The sequence below is a fragment of the Quercus suber genome, unplaced genomic scaffold (assembly GCF_002906115.3).
Source record: "Quercus suber isolate HL8 unplaced genomic scaffold, Cork oak 2.0 scaffold_579, whole genome shotgun sequence".
Classification (NCBI taxonomy): domain Eukaryota; kingdom Viridiplantae; phylum Streptophyta; class Magnoliopsida; order Fagales; family Fagaceae; genus Quercus; species Quercus suber.
In genome coordinates this window covers 468,574-486,142 of record NW_027070024.1, presented here as the reverse complement: position 1 = coordinate 486,142, position 17,569 = coordinate 468,574, and the positions used below count along the sequence as shown (strand labels likewise).

General features: G+C 33.6%; 1 protein-coding gene across 1 annotated transcript; it reads left to right on the top strand.

The window, feature by feature from the left end:
* The first annotated feature begins 7,406 nt into the window (after positions 1 to 7,406).
* Positions 7,407 to 8,631, top strand: LOC111989544 (histone H2A). Its single transcript, XM_024021337.2, has 2 exons — positions 7,407 to 7,723; positions 8,197 to 8,631. The coding sequence occupies exons 1-2, from the start codon at positions 7,514 to 7,516 to the stop codon at positions 8,437 to 8,439; spliced, it is 453 nt and encodes a 150-aa protein (XP_023877105.1). The 5' UTR covers positions 7,407 to 7,513; the 3' UTR covers positions 8,440 to 8,631.
* The last annotated feature ends 8,938 nt before the right edge of the window (positions 8,632 to 17,569 follow it).

Sequence of the window (17,569 nt, the reverse complement as noted above, 5' to 3'; positions counted from 1 at the left end):
AAAAAAAAAAAAAAAAAAACCATATTGTGGCAATATTTTTGCTGAGATAACAAATTTGTGACATTTTGTTGTGTTTTAGATATTTTCATATTCTATTTAAGTGGAGCTTGTGATGTGTTTTTATATTAAAACTTAAGACTTTATTTTCTTACATTTATCTATTTGTGAGTGTGTTTATAATTATAAGTTTAAAGTGTCCATTTGATAACAGTTTATTTATTTTTTTATTAAAAATTTTTTCTTTTTTTGAAAGTACGATAGATAAAAGATAAAAACTAAATAAATTAAGTAAATAATTTATGTGGGATCCACAAATAGTAGGAAAAATAAAAAATTATAATAAAATAAGTAGGTGATTTCAAAGTATTAAAATTGAGATCCTACGTAGGATTAGATAGTGAATCGTAAGATCCTACACTATTTGAGAAAAAAAAAAACGTTAGTATGTTAAATAATCACAAAAATTATACATTCATTCATAAATTTGCATCAATTTGATGTAATTACCATACATTATTATATTCATTTGTAAGCATTATTTAAAGATGCAAAAAACCTCAAAACTTGACACTCTATTGGTATGCTATTTTTCATTTGGATCCAACTAACACTCTATCTCTCTATATTAGAATAGCAAAACTTGGCCTCTTGGGATGCTATTTTTCATTTGGGTAAAACTGAGCATTTTGTCAAGTTAAAGAAGATTACAATAAATTAGGATTGTTTGAAATTGTTAAAATTGTACAATTCTATCGATCTTGAACAATTATAAAGATTCTTGAAAGATCCAGATTGTTTTGGGCAAGTGAGATCGTAAAATTGTAAGATCGTAGGATCTAGATCAAGATTTTGACAACCATGGGTGATTCACGTGAGACCCGCAAATAATATGAAAAAATAAGTAATAAACTGGCTTATTATAGTTGTTAAAACTATACCTGAGGTTAACTCAAATGAAAGATTGGTTCACTGGTTCATTCGTTAAACTTTAGGTTTTATTAATTGATTAAATATTATATTTTATAATTATAGAAAGCAACTAAAATAAAATAAAAATACTTCATTTACGTAAATTAATAAATTATAACAATATATATATATATATATCACATGAAATAAAGTTAGAGAATAAAAGAAACACATCATTCATATGTAAATCATCCAATAACTAGGTTATATAATTCAAAAGTCTTAAAAAAAATTTATCTCATAGAAGTTCAAAATAAATCTTTAGCTTATTCACTTAAACCCTAGAGCTAGCATAACAAAATTATTTAAATCACCAAATACAAGTGATGATTAAAACAAGGTGTTATCGTTGTGATATTGATCACTTGTGTTTCATGCAGACCAATCAATGGAGTCCACAAGGTTACCTCTATCTTTAGAGTGTAGAAGTTCTTCCATTTTTGTCTATTTTTTTAAGTTCATCACTTTATCACATACTTCTATAGTTTTATCACTATCTCTTTATCTCTTTCGGTCTCATCACTATCTCTTTATCTCTTCACTCTCAACTCTCATCTCATGGACTGCACAACTCTTACTTTATCTCTTTAGTCTTTAATCTTTATCAGTTTACCTTTTCAATTTTCAGTAGTTCAATAATTCAATTTAGACTTGAGAGTTCAATAACTTCAGTTCAATCTTCTTTCACAATTTCACACTATATTTTTTCTTTTATCTATGGGTTGCAATTCGTTGGTTTGCACATTTTGAGATTTGGTTCATGGATTAAACAGTTTAAATAGTGGTTTGGTATAGATTAAATAACACTATGAGGCATCTCAAATCAGCATTAAATTTTCATATTTCACAATGGGTGAGATGGCAAGTTGTGATTAGTATATAAAAAATGATATTTTAATCACAATCTATCACATTAATAACTATCAAGTTCTAAAAAATTTGTGGAATTTTCATATTTATAGCATTATTGTGGTGTGCTTGGTTGAAACGATGAAAACTTGTCTCGTGCACTTGGTCATTTTAGAACATGCATTGTGCATGTGTTACCTTTAGTGTCCAAGAACACTATAGACTATAGTTCCGAAGGCATGCCAACTCCCTTTTTTAGCTTGGCAAAAGATAAAATTGTTTTTCTTATTTTAAGCTTGCTACCAAATATAGAAAAATTAGATAATTTTTTGAAAAATGATTTATTTTTCATTAAATATTAGTGCTGGAACAAATGGATCGTAAATTGTAAATTGAATCCTTTAAATTTGGAATTATCTTGATTTTATCCCAATTAATTTAAAATTTTGGGTTTTAGATCTTAACATTATTTAAGGATTTAATTTCAATCACACTATTTATGCGCATTGTTGAATTGATCATTAAATATCTTTAGAAGTTTTTTATACAAAATATTTATATTTAGAAGAAATAAGATAATTTAAGCTCAAAATGATGTAGTTTTAATATACTGTGCAAGTAAGAAAAAAATTGTTCATTTCTATTTTCTATTTTAAAACTTCATTTTTAGCTTTATTATTTATCTTTTTCTATGTCCATTTTCACTCTCCAATCGCCACCACTAGCCTTCGCCGGCCCTCTCCATCCAAGCCAACATGGTCGAACAATCTAGTCACCATTTTACACAACCTATAATGTCATTCTTTAACATCTAATTCTTTAAATTTGCCTCTTCACTTGAGAAATCGTGGATTTTAGGTTTATTATCACGCAACCAACTTTGGCCAAATCCATTAGCCACCATCTAGAATTGATCAATTTCACCAAGACCTATCCTTGAACAAAACCCATAAACCAATATATTTCCAAAGTCGACCCGAGCACCATGCCAAATCGATCGAACCACTATGTTGAAAGTCCAACCACCAAACCTAACTTAAAAAAATCATTACCACCCAATACCCATCCACTATTCTCTTGAAGTTACGGATTACCCTTGCTATACGGATAATAACACTACCCCATTCGTCTCATTCTCACTTATAACTCCTATTTTCAAGTTTATCCGATTTTGCTTTAGTTTTTTTTTTTTTTTTTTTTTATAAATATTTTTAGGGGGATAATTTTAAGTTTATCTCCTACTTTGAGCCATTGTATGATATTTTAACCCTATAATTAATCACGTTTTTTAATTAGTAATCAATTATTCATTTTAGGAAGCTTGTGGGGTGGGGTGTGAGGTGTGGGGTAAGGGTCGGGGTTTAAGTTTACAGAAGAAAGTTTCGCACACATATACACTTAGATTAGACTAAAATAAAATTTTTATCTTGTATAAAAAAATTATTCATTTTAGGAAACAAATAATTAATTAAATTAATTCAAACATCTAGTTTTCTGTTAAGTTTATTTCATGCATTAAAGCACATCCTTTCTTTGGGTTTTAACCATTAACAATGTGACACATTATTAATAATAATGAATGCTTTTTTGAGTATTAAAAGTTTTGATGATGCCATCGTGCATCCTTGGCATGATTGTCATTATAAATACAAGATCTTCAAGAGAGAGTTTACACACATATACACTTAAAATTAAACTAAAGTAGGATTTTTATCTCACATAAAAAAAAGTTTTGATAATGTTCTAAAATGAATTCTCAATCTCGAAGATGATATTTTTACCATTGAGTTTATGAAATGATCATTTACCATTAAATTAAAATTTTAGTATTGATTGTAAATATGGTGTTTGTGACCCCAAATGTAAAAGGTGTAATTTGCAAATTAATTTAGAAAATAAATAAAAACTTCTATTTGTTTTTTGAGAGGAAGAATGAGAGTATGGAAAAGATTTTGTTGATTTTTCTTGTCATAATTCCAAAAGATTTTTCTCATGGTTTTTATTTCTATTTTAAAGAAAGAAAAAATTTGTGGGCTCAATGGGGATATACCCACCCATCCTTTTTTTTTTTTTTGATTTATTCCTCACCAAATAGTAAAAAATAATAATCACTTCATTTTCACCTCTTAGTTTTCTATCCTCCAATTTTTTAGCCAAACTAAACAAATTTTTAGATTATCACTATGAACTCTTGGCATGATGATTACTTTATAAGTAGAAAGTTTGGTGTTCAAAAGCTTTACACACTTATATAGTATACACTTAAATTAGACTAGATAAGCATTTACATTTTTGTATAAGGAAAAAACAAAAACTTTAGATTCTACTCCAATCCAAGATATTTATTTGAACTGGACCTGGATAATTGAACATCGTTTGCTTGCTGTACGAGCTTCAGTCAGGCCCGACCCAAAATCATGCAATGAAACTCACCTAGAACGGCTGATTGAATGGATATAGTTCAAAGCGGAAAGCACCTGAAACTCGCAGTCTCACTCTTGAGAGCCCATTGATTCAAAAGCAAAAGTAAAACTTATCCAAAACGATCGTGTTTCTTTGCCTACGTTGCAATCCATGTACCACTTTCGTTGTCTATCTCCAGATTCTCCACGAAATCTCTAAAGTCAATTTCATGGTTAAACTCCATGATCTAGTAATGGGACTTTTTATTTATTTATTTTAAAATAAGTTGTTTAAATGTAAAAGAGTAGTGCTAAATTATATAACATTTTTCGCAATTGTTAATATGATTTGTTGTGATTTAAGTAATATCATTTTCATTTGAACTCATCACTGGCATCACTTTTATTATTCTCCAATCACAATGCATTACATCAATAACTGTAAAAAAATTATGAAAAAAATGTTGTATCCGTAAACTTATTCATTGGGCTAAATAAACAACAATTTTTTTTTCCCATTTTAAAGAAGTGTTTGGTATAACAAAATCAAACAACAATAATACATTGTTTTTTAGTTACATGCACATTCCTTGAAGAATAGATTTTTAAATTTGAAAATGAATACAGGCTAAAATTGATTTTAATCTATGAAGCACGGACGCGGCACCAGAGGAGCCGCACCCGCGTCCGACGCGGCGCGACGCGGCGACGCGTGAGGGACGCCGCTGACCGCGCGTCGGTGCCGCGTCGGGCCGCGTCAGGCCGCGTCCTGCCACTTGTTTTTTTTTTTCCCCCCCAGACTCACGCCGACGCAGACAACACAGAATCGTAGATCAGGCTTCTGCTTCTCTGTTTCCTCTTTACTCTTTAATTTGTTCTTCTCTCTGTTTCTTCTTTACTCTTTTGTTCTTCGTGTTTTTGAGTCTCCTGAATTTCGGCTGCTTTTAGATTTAGTTTCTCTGCTTTGTTCTCTTTTATCTTTCTTTTTAGTTTTGTGAGCTTAGTCAGTAGTCACGTGACAAAGCATTGGAAAGTAGCAAACTTTTTTATTAAGTCTGACCCTTCCCCAACCGTATGTACTATCTTTCTTTCTTCTTCTTTTTTAATTTTTTAACTTGTGGCTTTTTTTTTCTTTTTCTTTTTTTGTCATTATCTACGTACATATTATATTACTGTTTTTTTTTTTTTTTGCTGAAATATTATATTACTGTTTCAAACTTTTAATATTCTAAAAAGTGATAGTTGTTATCAACTTATTATTATAATTATAATTTAGGTAGATATTTAAGTGTAATATTGATATACTAGTTGAAACATAGACTTATAATTTTAATATTTTCAATAAATGATATAGGAAATATATGTATATAAATAAAATAAAATAAAAAATTGAAAATATTAATTTTTTATTTGGTATATATTTATATAATGTGAAAAAGTATGCTTAGCAATATGTTAAAAATATAAATAAAAATATTTTTAATGATTTTTTAATTGCCGAGTCCTGCCGCACCCGCACCCACATTTTTCAAAAATTGCCGAGTCCCGCACCCGTACCCGCACCCGCACCCGAGTCTCGAAACGCACCCGTGCTTCATAGATTTTAATATGATTCCAAACAAAATTGATATAAAATAAAAGAATAAAATTTTGAGGTTCAGGCTAATGCTATGCAATACCTAAAATTTTCAAAAAGACCCAATTTACTCCCTAAACATAAATGTTACTTAACACTATTTTAAAATTTTTTTTCTTGTGTTTCATTCTCTATATCTGGTTATTATGTTTTTTTTGAGAAGCAATCTGGTTATTATGTATCTACCATTGGCTGTTCAAATTCCCCCTCATGTATATAATATATAGTTTCAATTATATGGTCAAAACAAGCAATAGGAAGAAAGCAAAGAACTTAAAGGAGTAGGATACTTTCAAACAATGTTAAGTATTATTTGTACGTAGGGGATAAATTACATATTTTTGAAAAGTTTTAATAATAATTTGCATTAATTCATTCTATAGGAGTAGTTTTTGTATTTTACCCTCAAAATAAAACCTTATAATATTCCACTCCTTACTCATAAAGGACATTAAAAAAGTATAAATTTTATGGACCTATGGATTGTACCTATAACTTTTGGGGTATGTCGTGTTTCAACTGGTTTAGTTTTTCTTTTGTCTCTATGAAAAATAATTAATTTTGTGGTCTGTCACACAAGTTTTAATTTTTTTTTTCTTCTAAATGCAATTATATAATAAATCTAATTGTTTCTTCAACAAATATATATATACTGATAGTTCTTCAGAAATCAGTGGGCTAAAGTCTCGGGCGCTAACGATTAAAAGGCTACTGGCGAACTTTGAAAAAACAAACAAGAAAATCAAAAGAGACCGGTGGAGGCCGGCCAAGAAACCTCCAATGGCAAAGTCAGTATTTTGTGTAATTCTAAGTATATTGGAAGAAAGAACTAAATACATTTACCTTCTCGTAAGATGCTTATATAGTGTGTATAACCGGTTATTTCTTTTATGTAACTTCTTCCGCTGTTGCGGAGTCCAAAAAACTTGGAGATAGCTTCCATAACTGCTATGGAAGTTATATTGCTTGGCTCTATTTTCTTTAACCATTGTTGGCAATGGTTCGTAGTGAAGTGTCATGATTTTACCCAAGACGAGCTTGTCCAAGACGTGCTCTCCAGGACGAGATTGACCAGGACTCTACCATGACGATCTCGTCCTGGACGAGTATCTTAACGGGCATGCTTTGTTATTTGGACGAGCTTCATGAACGAACCTGGAGAGTTGTTGTTGTCCCATCATATACTACTAAAAAAAAAAAAATGTATATATATATAATTACAATTTTTTTTTTTTTAACAATTACAACGACAAAACCAATTATGATTATTGATCGACACATATGAAATTAACTTTCGTGAATCGCAATAGACCATGTCAACCCCAAACACAAGCAAAGATACTCCTATATTATAGGGTCTAAATAGTAAAATTGGTCTTAAATTATCTAAATCCACGTCCTTACCTCATTGGTCCATCCCACTTCACGCGGATCGCCACTTCATCACTTCACAACCGTCGATTAGACCCAGATTCAACAGTCCAGATTCCCCCAACCACAGACTATGGTTCTCGCCGAGTCCGTATTAAATCTCACCCACCCAACCATACCGCTCGCTCACACAATTTCCATTTCCATTTCCCACTTCCAGTCCAACCACTCTCTTTACCTCACTCCCTGTTTGTTTCTCGAGAAATTTTTTTTTGTGTGATTTTTCATGGATACCGGTGGAAAAGTGAAGAGAGGAGCTGGAGGAAGAAAAGGCGGCGGTCCAAAGAAGAAACCCGTCTCCCGGTCCGTCAAAGCCGGTCTACAGTTCCCAGTCGGTCGGATCGGCCGGTACTTGAAGAAAGGCCGATACGCTCAGCGTGTCGGTACCGGTGCCCCGGTTTACCTCGCCGCCGTGCTCGAGTACTTAGCTGCTGAGGTAACCAAATTTTTTTTGTTGCTTTTGGCTATTTAGGGTTTCTAGTTGATTTAGTTGCTTCTGCTTGATTCAGTTATAAAGAATATGAAAAAAAGTAGAACTTGTAATGGAGAAGTAATTTAGGTTTTCAAACTTCGGAACTTAAGAATTTGAAGCTAATTTAATGTTCATTTGTAGGTTTTAATTAGAGCCAAACATTTAAATTAGTTAGTTTGTTTGGTTGTCTGAACTATGATTCTATTAGATCTTGCATTACTGTAGTCTCAAGTAATGAATTTGTTGTGAGTTCCAATTAGTTCAATTAGTAAAGTTTTTTATCGTCAAATAAGAGATTTGTGGTTCGATTCCTGGCCATACCAGAAAACTGATTGGTGGCTTGGTTTAACGTTGTAAATCAATGATGACATCATAGGTTAATTTGTGGAAATTAGTTTTCTTGTTCACTTTTAAGAATATTGTTTTTTTGGTTTTAGGTTTTGGAATTGGCTGGAAATGCTGCAAGAGACAACAAGAAAAACAGGATTATCCCGAGGCATGTGTTGCTAGCTGTGAGGAATGACGAAGAGCTTGGAAAGCTTCTTGCAGGTGTGACCATTGCACATGGAGGTGTACTTCCCAACATCAACCCTGTCCTTCTTCCGAAGAAGACCGAGAAGGCGGCCACAAAGGAGCCCAAGTCTCCAGCCAGGGCCACTAAATCGCCCAAGAAAGCTTAATGTGTTAAAACAAATTCAGTCTTTTGTGTCACTGTATGTAATTTCCTATCTGTATGTGGCTTGTAGGGAAGCTTTTTAATGTTCTTAGGAGTTAGGACCATTTGTACTCTTTGTTTCCATGTCATTGTAGTGTTAAAACATCCTTTGTTTTAAGTCATTGAAATGAAATTGCAGCCCAGTTTGGAATTCTCATTTTTTGCTTTGGTTGAAGTTGTTGTAATGTAATTAGGCTTAATTTGGGTTGTTTGTGGTTTTGACCATTTGGTTTGTTGTGCTAAGTGTATAGAAGAAAAATCCTAGCTTACACATGTGAGTTAACTGTGGAAGATTTCAATTCATATTGAAGAGACAAGATGCGTCTTTGGTTCATTGCCTGAAAATAAAAGATTTGACCCAAAGGCAGGCTAGAAATACAAATCAACTGCTAAGAGCCTTGTAGTGCAATGCCACAATATGTTCTCCTTTATTAGGAGAACTAGCATTTAAATACCCACCTCCCCTCGATGTAAGTTGTAACTGTTGAATTTCAAGAAAAAAAGAAAAAAGGAAAAGAAAAAGAAAAAGAACAAACGACAACAACACCACAACAAATCAACTGAGGCTTAACCAAGGTTCTTATAGAAGCCATTGAACTTGGAAGCACTAGAAGTTCAAGTATATTGTAATTCAAGTTTCCTTAAAATAGCAAAAAGATGATAATAGGTGTAGTCAAATTAGAGTTGATCTTTCTGTAAAGGTCATAAAGCATAAATAAGATGTGCATTGTAAATTCTTGTGTCCCATGGATTTGGAGTCTTTGGCTTGATAGAACCAATTTAGTCTTTTGAGGTTCTTCTCGATTTATTTTGTCTCCACTTTTGTATACATAGAGCGGTTGAACTTTATGCTCCTTTAGGGATGCCAAATCTAATCACGTAGAGATGTGTATGGAAGTTTGATGATTCATTTGGATCTTGATTAAGTTGAATGTGAATTTTTGGCGTTGGGTAGTCTTGATCTGGCAAATTGAGGGGGCCTACAGCGGGATCATTGTGGTTTTTGGATCTATGGGTTTTCTAAGGGGCATAACTTCTAGTGTTGTTTTTGAATTGTGGGCATGAAGGGATGGTTTATATCTTGTGCTTTCTTTGAGGCTCACTAGTTTGGTTGTAGAATTTGATGCTCTAGTGATGGTCCTTCCTAAAGGGTTAGGCGAAAACTAATCTTTGTTTATTTGCCTCATTGTGGATTATAGGTCTCTTCCACCAGTTTTCTTGTAAAATGATATTGTATATGTTTATGGAGGCTAACTAAATTGTTGATGCTTTGGTTTGATTGGCTCATGGTCAAGCTGAAGATATTTTTTCTAATCCCCTCTCTAGGGTTGATATCTGTTATTTTGTTGATGTCTCCAGAATTGTACTAGTTAATATTGGCGAGTAGTTTTTGTTAGTATTAGCCTTCTCTACCGACAAAAAATAAAGTGTATCGTCTAGTGTAATATACTAATTTGAAATAAGTCAATCAGTTTGCTGCTTGTGTGCATCTCGTTCTTGTTATGTTACCATCACCATTGTCCCTTATCATCATCAGCTAGTGAAAAAAGAAACTCATCATTTACATGATGAAAACATAATAGAATTCTCCTCCAATATAGTATGTGACAATTTGAATAATTATTCACATGTCCTAATAAGCAATATAACTTGTTTAAGAAATTGTAAATAAAATACACATGAAGGATTGTCTGATCATCACATATTAAGTTGAAGGACATCCCTTCAAATTGGTTTAGAGGAAACATTGTCTAGAAAATTGTGCTCTTTCATCTAAATAAGAAATTAGTGCGGAGATATTTACGTACAACAAATTTTGTATTTGCTTTCAGGTGTGATCTTGGTTGACTTGGTTAACTCATTTGAATGATATTGCCAATATGATCCTCTACGGATGGATAAAATGACATTGAATTGAATACTATTGGAGTATACTATGATTTGTGCATTGCTTCCTCAGTGGATAGAAGAGCTATTATTGTCAAGCTTAAGTAGAGTTGGCATGGTTGATTGTCCCCTTCAAAGCTTCACCAATTTTTATTCAAAATTCTATTCTGCATTGGATTTTCCTTATTGTTAACCCATTCTAGAATATAAAGAGTTGTTTTACTGTTCAGAGAGAGAGATTGTGATGGCAATTAACGATAGTAATTGATGAATTTTGTAGTGTATATATAATTTGTTTCGAATTATTGTTTCCTATTCTAACTTGTATTTCTAGCTGTCCTATGATTTGTTTTTTGTGCATCCTAGTTCTGTAAAATTCTTCCAGCATCATTGTTAGGATTACTCTTAAAAGTGTAAGGTATGCTGTGAAGTAAGGCTTGTATGGTGAGTTGGTTTGGCATGAGAAAGAGGTCTATCATTAATTTGCCACTGCATGATGCCACCTTGTTCATTTGCAATTTTGGGTGTCATCATGTGATTTGCCATTGAATCTAGTTTAGGTTGATTGTTGATGAGGTGGTTATGAAAAACTTAGAAAGTTGACCGTGTTATGTATGTTTCACAATGATGCTGTAACCCACCAGGTTTTAGTTGCGTTATTGTGAAGGAAGGCCGAGCTTGTTTGCATTTCATATGGTTTTTAATCCATCTGTGTGCTAATGGTGAATGCTAGAATGAAGCATGATTACTCTTGCTGATGAGAAATGGAGCAAGATCTGTAGAATTGAAGCAGCCGAAACTTCTTTTAGGTGATTTCTAATATCTCATTAATAATTTGGTTTAATCAGCAGACCTGCGGTTCGGTCTGTTTTGACCAATTTTCCCTTTTCCCTTTTCCCTTACTTTTTTATAGGTTAGACAGAGGACCCAAATTTGAAGGGGGATTAGTGCCTCCTCCACCAAATGGAACTAAAACTTATAATGCCTTGTTGGCTTTCCATACTAGGGAAGGAGAAGCTGGGTGTTTGACCTTACTTTGCCATGCGTATCCGAGACTGACCGTACATTTACCATAATATTTCATACTTAGAAAAGATATCAATATGATAATACCAAATATAGTTGGTCAAGTTAATTAGGTAATTTTCCGACTTATCAATCTTATGCCACTAGGAAGACTAGGATGACTTATTTGAATTAACATATCGTAAACACTTCCAAGTCCAGAAGAAGTTACTATTTAGTGTTGTATGGTCAATGGTGATATATGCATCTGCTCTTTCCACTAAGCTCTCTTCAGCATTGAGAAAGGTTTATTTCATTTTTTCCAAGTCTAGATACACAGCAAATTTAGTTTGGAAGTTATATGCAAATCTTAGAGGTATTGAGAGTCTTTTATGCTATTCTAGAGGTGTTCGTTTTGAACTCACACCGGGCGACATATCTTGTATCATTGTTATTAATTTTCTTCCAAGAGTCGAGACAGAAGGCTACTTCTCCACAATATTGATTAAGTTGCATCATTCCTTGGTGGACGGTGTCAGCTGGATGTAGTTCTATAATGACTAGAGGTTTCTCGGTTGAGAATAAGGCTTTGCTCACCATCATGGGCACCAATCTATATCCTATTGATCATTTGACAACTCTCAACTCCGGTTGTTCAAGGTTTCTCTATGATCTTATATCAAGTGCGTCTCCATTGACATCTGCTACTACATCTCTCATTGTTTTTGTCAAGAAGGGTCCCAAACTTCTTCCAGAAATGGCTTATTACTTCCCTCTCTTGTGCTCAAGATTTGTGACTATTTTTCGGTGAACTATCCTGATCCATACACAACTCTTCCTCATGTTGGGCTGATCGGCATCTCCATTCTTGCAAGGATTTGTGCACATATTGAGAAGAATAAATAGAAAGGTTCTTCTAGTCACCAAGAGGCCCTTGGATTTGGTGGTGCCAATGTTGACCTTGAAGCGGAGATTGAAAGGATGGTACTAATGGCAGAGTAGGGTGCCCCTCCTCCATTTGATCTGCCTGATATCCAAGCAAAGTTTAAAGAGCTATTGATTCAGATCACATCAGGTCGGGTTTCTACCATGTGGATTCGCATCGGGTTTCTCCCATGTGGATTCTCGCTTTGTTGGCATGTACACTCAACTTGACATTCTTGACTCAAGTGTTGGTTGGATTGAGCAATTTCTACATGTTCCGTCTCCACCTCCTCCTTCACTTCCTGCGGAGCATTAGAGGACTACCTTTGCCTATTCTGCCAAAAAGGGGGAGAGCATTAAATGTTGACTTCTTTTACTTAGAGGGATTGCTCACAGAAGGGGGAGTACATAGTCAGGAGGAGAGAAGATTGACTAGCTACACCAAATCTAACTCGTTTCTTTTTGTTGTAACTTATTTTATACGCATACTGTTTTTATCTGGTCTTTATTTATAGTACTTATAACTCTAGTTGCTGGTATGTACTTATGGCTGTGTTTAGGCCTATTTGGCTTGTGTGGTGTTTTGGATTTAAAACTTTATATTATGCTTAATTATTTCCATTATATTGTTTTTTAATGTTCGACATGCACTAGTGCTTGTGTGCTTAATTGCTTGCATGTGTGGATGATCGCTACTTGGTGTTTTGATCATTGTAGCCATTTAAAAAAAAAAAAAATGGTTGTTGTTTGATTGATAAAGTTTCATTCATGCATATCTTTTTTTTTTCTTTTTTTCTTTTTGGTTAAAAGGGAATTATTATAAAACAACTAACTGTTTATAGACACCAGAGATGGGCTTGTCAGCCTGCAAAAGGACACACCATACATATCCGAATACAACAAAGGAAGAAATTCAGCAGAGCGAGAGTGATCAAAAATGGCAAAATCAGCTTGCATACAACAGCCCCTTATAGCCAAAAAGTCTGCAAATTTGTTAGCCTTCCTAAACACGTGCATTCATGCATATCATTCATTTATACTGATAGCATTGTATTTATTTATTCTTTTTTACTTTATTCTACTTGCCTTAAGTTCATTGGTTTTCAAGTTCAAGTTTTGCTATTGTCATTAGAGTTAGGTGTGAGTCTTTTGTTGTTCCTAGGTTTCTAATTCACATTTAAGTTTAAAGTCTGTATAGGTGTATTTTGTCATAGAATAGCCAAAGAGGGAGATTGTAAATTTCATGTTTTTAATTGGCTTTATTCAATTACAAATTTATGTGTATTTTTTTGTCCCATTTTAATGTATCTTTTTGGGCTTAATTTTATTTGGGGTAAAAAGTCCTTGAGCCTTGTGATATTTATGAAAGTTGCATTGTGGGCCAACTCGCGACCTCAGGCGACCTACTCAGCTCATGAGTGACATGTGACAAAAGAATTAAATCAAAGTATTGACTAGGCATCTTGCGACTAGCCAAGTTGCGACAATGTCACAAATTGCATAATCAAATTGTTATGTTTTATGATATTCTTCTGTCTACTGTAAAAATGCTAACACACACAATATGTGTATGTTGAATGTGGCAAGAGAGAATGATCAGAGTATAACTTAATCTCTACACATCATTCTTATTATCCATCTAGTCACCTTTGTAAGAAAAGAGAGAGCTTTTAGTTTTGAGCCAAGAAACTCTCATCCGCTCTTCATCCCTCTCATACTTTGAGAGAGATTTTTATTCACTTCATCTCATACAAACACAGATCATGGTGAGATATGAGTGAAGTTTTGGAAATATAGGAAACCATCTCAAATTCAATTTTATTAGTGGTTGTCTATTGGTGGTTCAACGGAGGTGTCTCCGGCAAGTGAGGTAGAAGTAGTTGGTTGCTAGTTGGGGTTTGGATGACTCAAGATGTCTATCGTATTGCAATTATTTTCCTAGCGGAGATTTTTGATGTTATGGTCGAGGGAGAGGTTTTTCGCTCGAGTCTCAAGTTTTCCTCTTCCTAAACACTTCTTTATGTTTGGTGTTGATTTGCTTTCATTTACCTTATTTCCATTTTGATATTTACTTGTTTAGTTTATGGTAGCTTTGTGTTTGATATATGGAAATTGGTTAATTACTTATATTTCACTAATTAATAGTTTAGACTAAAGGTGATTAAGCCATAAAAATGATGTTTAGGATTCTAAATATGTGTTAGGATATTATTAGCATATTGTATTTAGGTTTTTACAATTAGACCAACCACTTCTTGATTGTGGCTTGTCACTTATTGGAATTGAGTGTTCAGACCAACCAAATTAATGTGCTGTCAAATGGGAGACTTCACCTTTCTTTTCCTTCCAATGACTTCTGCGTTTGTGAACGCCCTTCTTTTATCAGCGTAGAATAGAAGGCACACCTTTGGATTTACCAATCACGAATGATTAATGTATAGCAAAGTTGCAAAATTGTTCAGCTCAATTGTTTATTGGGCTGTCCAAACTTCGGTACGGTTGAAAGTTGAAACTAGACTACCTTTGTGTTTGACTGAACTCTAAAACCTCAGCTAAATTATGTCAATATGTGCGTAATTACACAAATTATAATTGAAATAAAAATGATAAATTTATACAAACATACGTTGTTTTTTATCATCCAAATTAAATTACAAATAGTATCTCATTATCAATTTGTCACTTGTCAGTTGTCATCTACCTAAATCAAGTTAGGATGTGCCTAAAAACAAAAGTTTTTTGGTGATGAATCGTTCAAGCCTCTCTGTCAATATCCGCATCTGCAAGGTTCTCTCTTTTCTTAAGCAATGGTCTGTATGAATTCTTAGCTTTTTATTTTTTATTTTTAAAAACCTTCTTTAATTCCTCTTTAGATGATGAGAAAGCAGAGATAAAGCTGTTCTGTTGTTTTATATCTAAATTTTTTGAGTGCTAACTTTCCCAGCTCAGCTTCTTTGTTTAGTAAATATATAGATATAGTAAAGGAAACAATTTTTGTTACTATTTACTTAAATTCTTAGAAGTAACAATGCCCACTCCGATGTCGTTTCATGAGGTTTTCGATTTCAAACTTTTAGGATTTTGCTAAGATAGATGGTTCAGACCTATTTTGTCATCCCATTTGTAAATGTTCAAGCATTATGCTAATTTTCATATTCACCTCGTGTTGTGCTAGCAAAAACAAGAGAATTTTTCATCGTAAATATTTGAAACGTGAAAGCTATAGTTTGTATAGTACTTCCTTCTCTACTATGTCTATACTTCATAATCCACGGTGCCATGCCTTCTAGAAAACTAAGAAGGCAAGGAGGAACTTTGATTATACTAATTATTAATGAGTGAATTATTATTATTTTTTGTTTTGATTATACAATCATACTAAATCAAGTTTTTACGTATATGGCAATGATAATGATTGAAACGTATGCAGAGGATGATGCTCATGTTCTGTTTATACTTTGATTGCTTGCTAAATAGGGAGGATTTTTATCTAAAGAAAAGAGAAAAAAAATATAGTCAGACTGACAAAAGTGATTACACACATCTCATCCTATGAAAATCTAATAATTGTCCTCTAGTGGTAAGTGAAACATTCTAGCCTTATTAAGACTAAACAAAATTTGAATGCTTAGTTGTAGAAAGTTCCAATTTATAGTGTTCGCTTCTAATAAATGTTTAGTTGGATTTATGTTGATGTAAAAGCTAGAGAAAGGATATTTGATGGTGACTTTTAGATCAGATTTCAAATTATTCGTTTGGGAACAATTTATTTAGCTTATTGCTGAAAACTTTTTATTGAAAGTGTGCTTAAGGGTTCATTTGTGAATAATTTATTTAGCTAAAATTGAAAACTTTTTGCTGAAAGTATTGTAGTTAAAGCTACAAATTAGTTGAAATAGTACAGTAAGACTCATGAATAGTACCAAAAAGTGCAATAAACCCTATAAATAATAGTAAAAATAAGTTATCTCAAATGCAACATAAGAAAGTGGAAAAAAGTGATAAGAAATTGGAAAACGTGAGATTTTAAAAAGCTTTACATAAAAGATAAAAACTAAGAGTTAAAGTTGATGCCAAGCATGCCAAAATTGAAAGGACAACATATTTTAGAAGTTCCAGAACCCTTCTTTTAGGACTAGGATTGTGCTTTGAGATCTTAGATCTCAAAAAACAATTAAACCAAATCAAAAGCTTTTCTGATTTGTTATGAATTTCATGCAATGAGAGTGAATCTTTCAAGATGTGTATACCTCTTACGAAAATGTTCTCTTCCCTTTTCAGTGTCAGAGAAGCTTTGATTTCTTGTAATTCAATTTTGAGTAAAGGGCCTTTGTCTAATTTTGATAATTAGAATGGGTCTTTGATTGAGTTTTGTGTAGATCGGCTTCAAATGGGCAAAAGTTGTGTCTTCAGTTTTCGTTGTCCAATTTAATGTTGGAGGTCTTTAATTTGGTGGGTCTACATTATCACTGTGTTTGGTAAAACAAAGGGGAGAGAGAAGGGAAGGGAAAAGGGGGGAAGAGAGGGGAGAGGAGGGGGAAGAGAGGGAAGAGAAAGGTCAAATTTTTTCGTTTCTCTTGTCCGGTTTGTAATGAAGAAAGGAAGGGAAATACACCTTATTGATGGGACCCACCATAAATACTCTCTTTTTTCTCTCTTTCCAAAAGAGTGGTGGGTCATGAAGGAATTTATTTCCTTCATTTTCTTTTCTTTTCTTCCTGAATCCCTCCTAAGAGCACCCACAGCAGTGGAGCTAAATTGCTATAATGCTAAAATTTAGCTCCACAAACACAAAAAACCTCATGCAGCAGCGGTGGTAAAGTTAAAATTTATAGATGAATTGCTACAGTGCACATCTAAAAATAGATGTGCACTGTAGCTGAAGCAAAAAATAAAATATACTTTTTTATTCGGCCGGTTAAATAAAATAATAAAAATTCTCTCTCATATCTCATCTCTCTCAGTCACTCTCTCATCTCCCTCTCAGTCACTCTCTCAGCTCTCTCTCTCAGTCAGTCTCTCCGATCGCCTCACGCCGCCGATCGTCTCATCTCATCTCATCTCATCTCACGCCGCCGATCGCCTCAGCCACGCCGTCCCAGTCGCCGATCGCTCACCCCACGCCTTCCCAGCCGCCGATCGCCTCAGCCATGCCGTCCCAGCCGCCGATCGTCTCACCCTATGCCTTCCCAGCCGCCGATCGCCTCACCCCACGCCTTCCCAGCCACCGTGGTTGTGGTTTTGGTTTTTGTTTTTGTTTGTTTGTTTTTTTTTTTTTC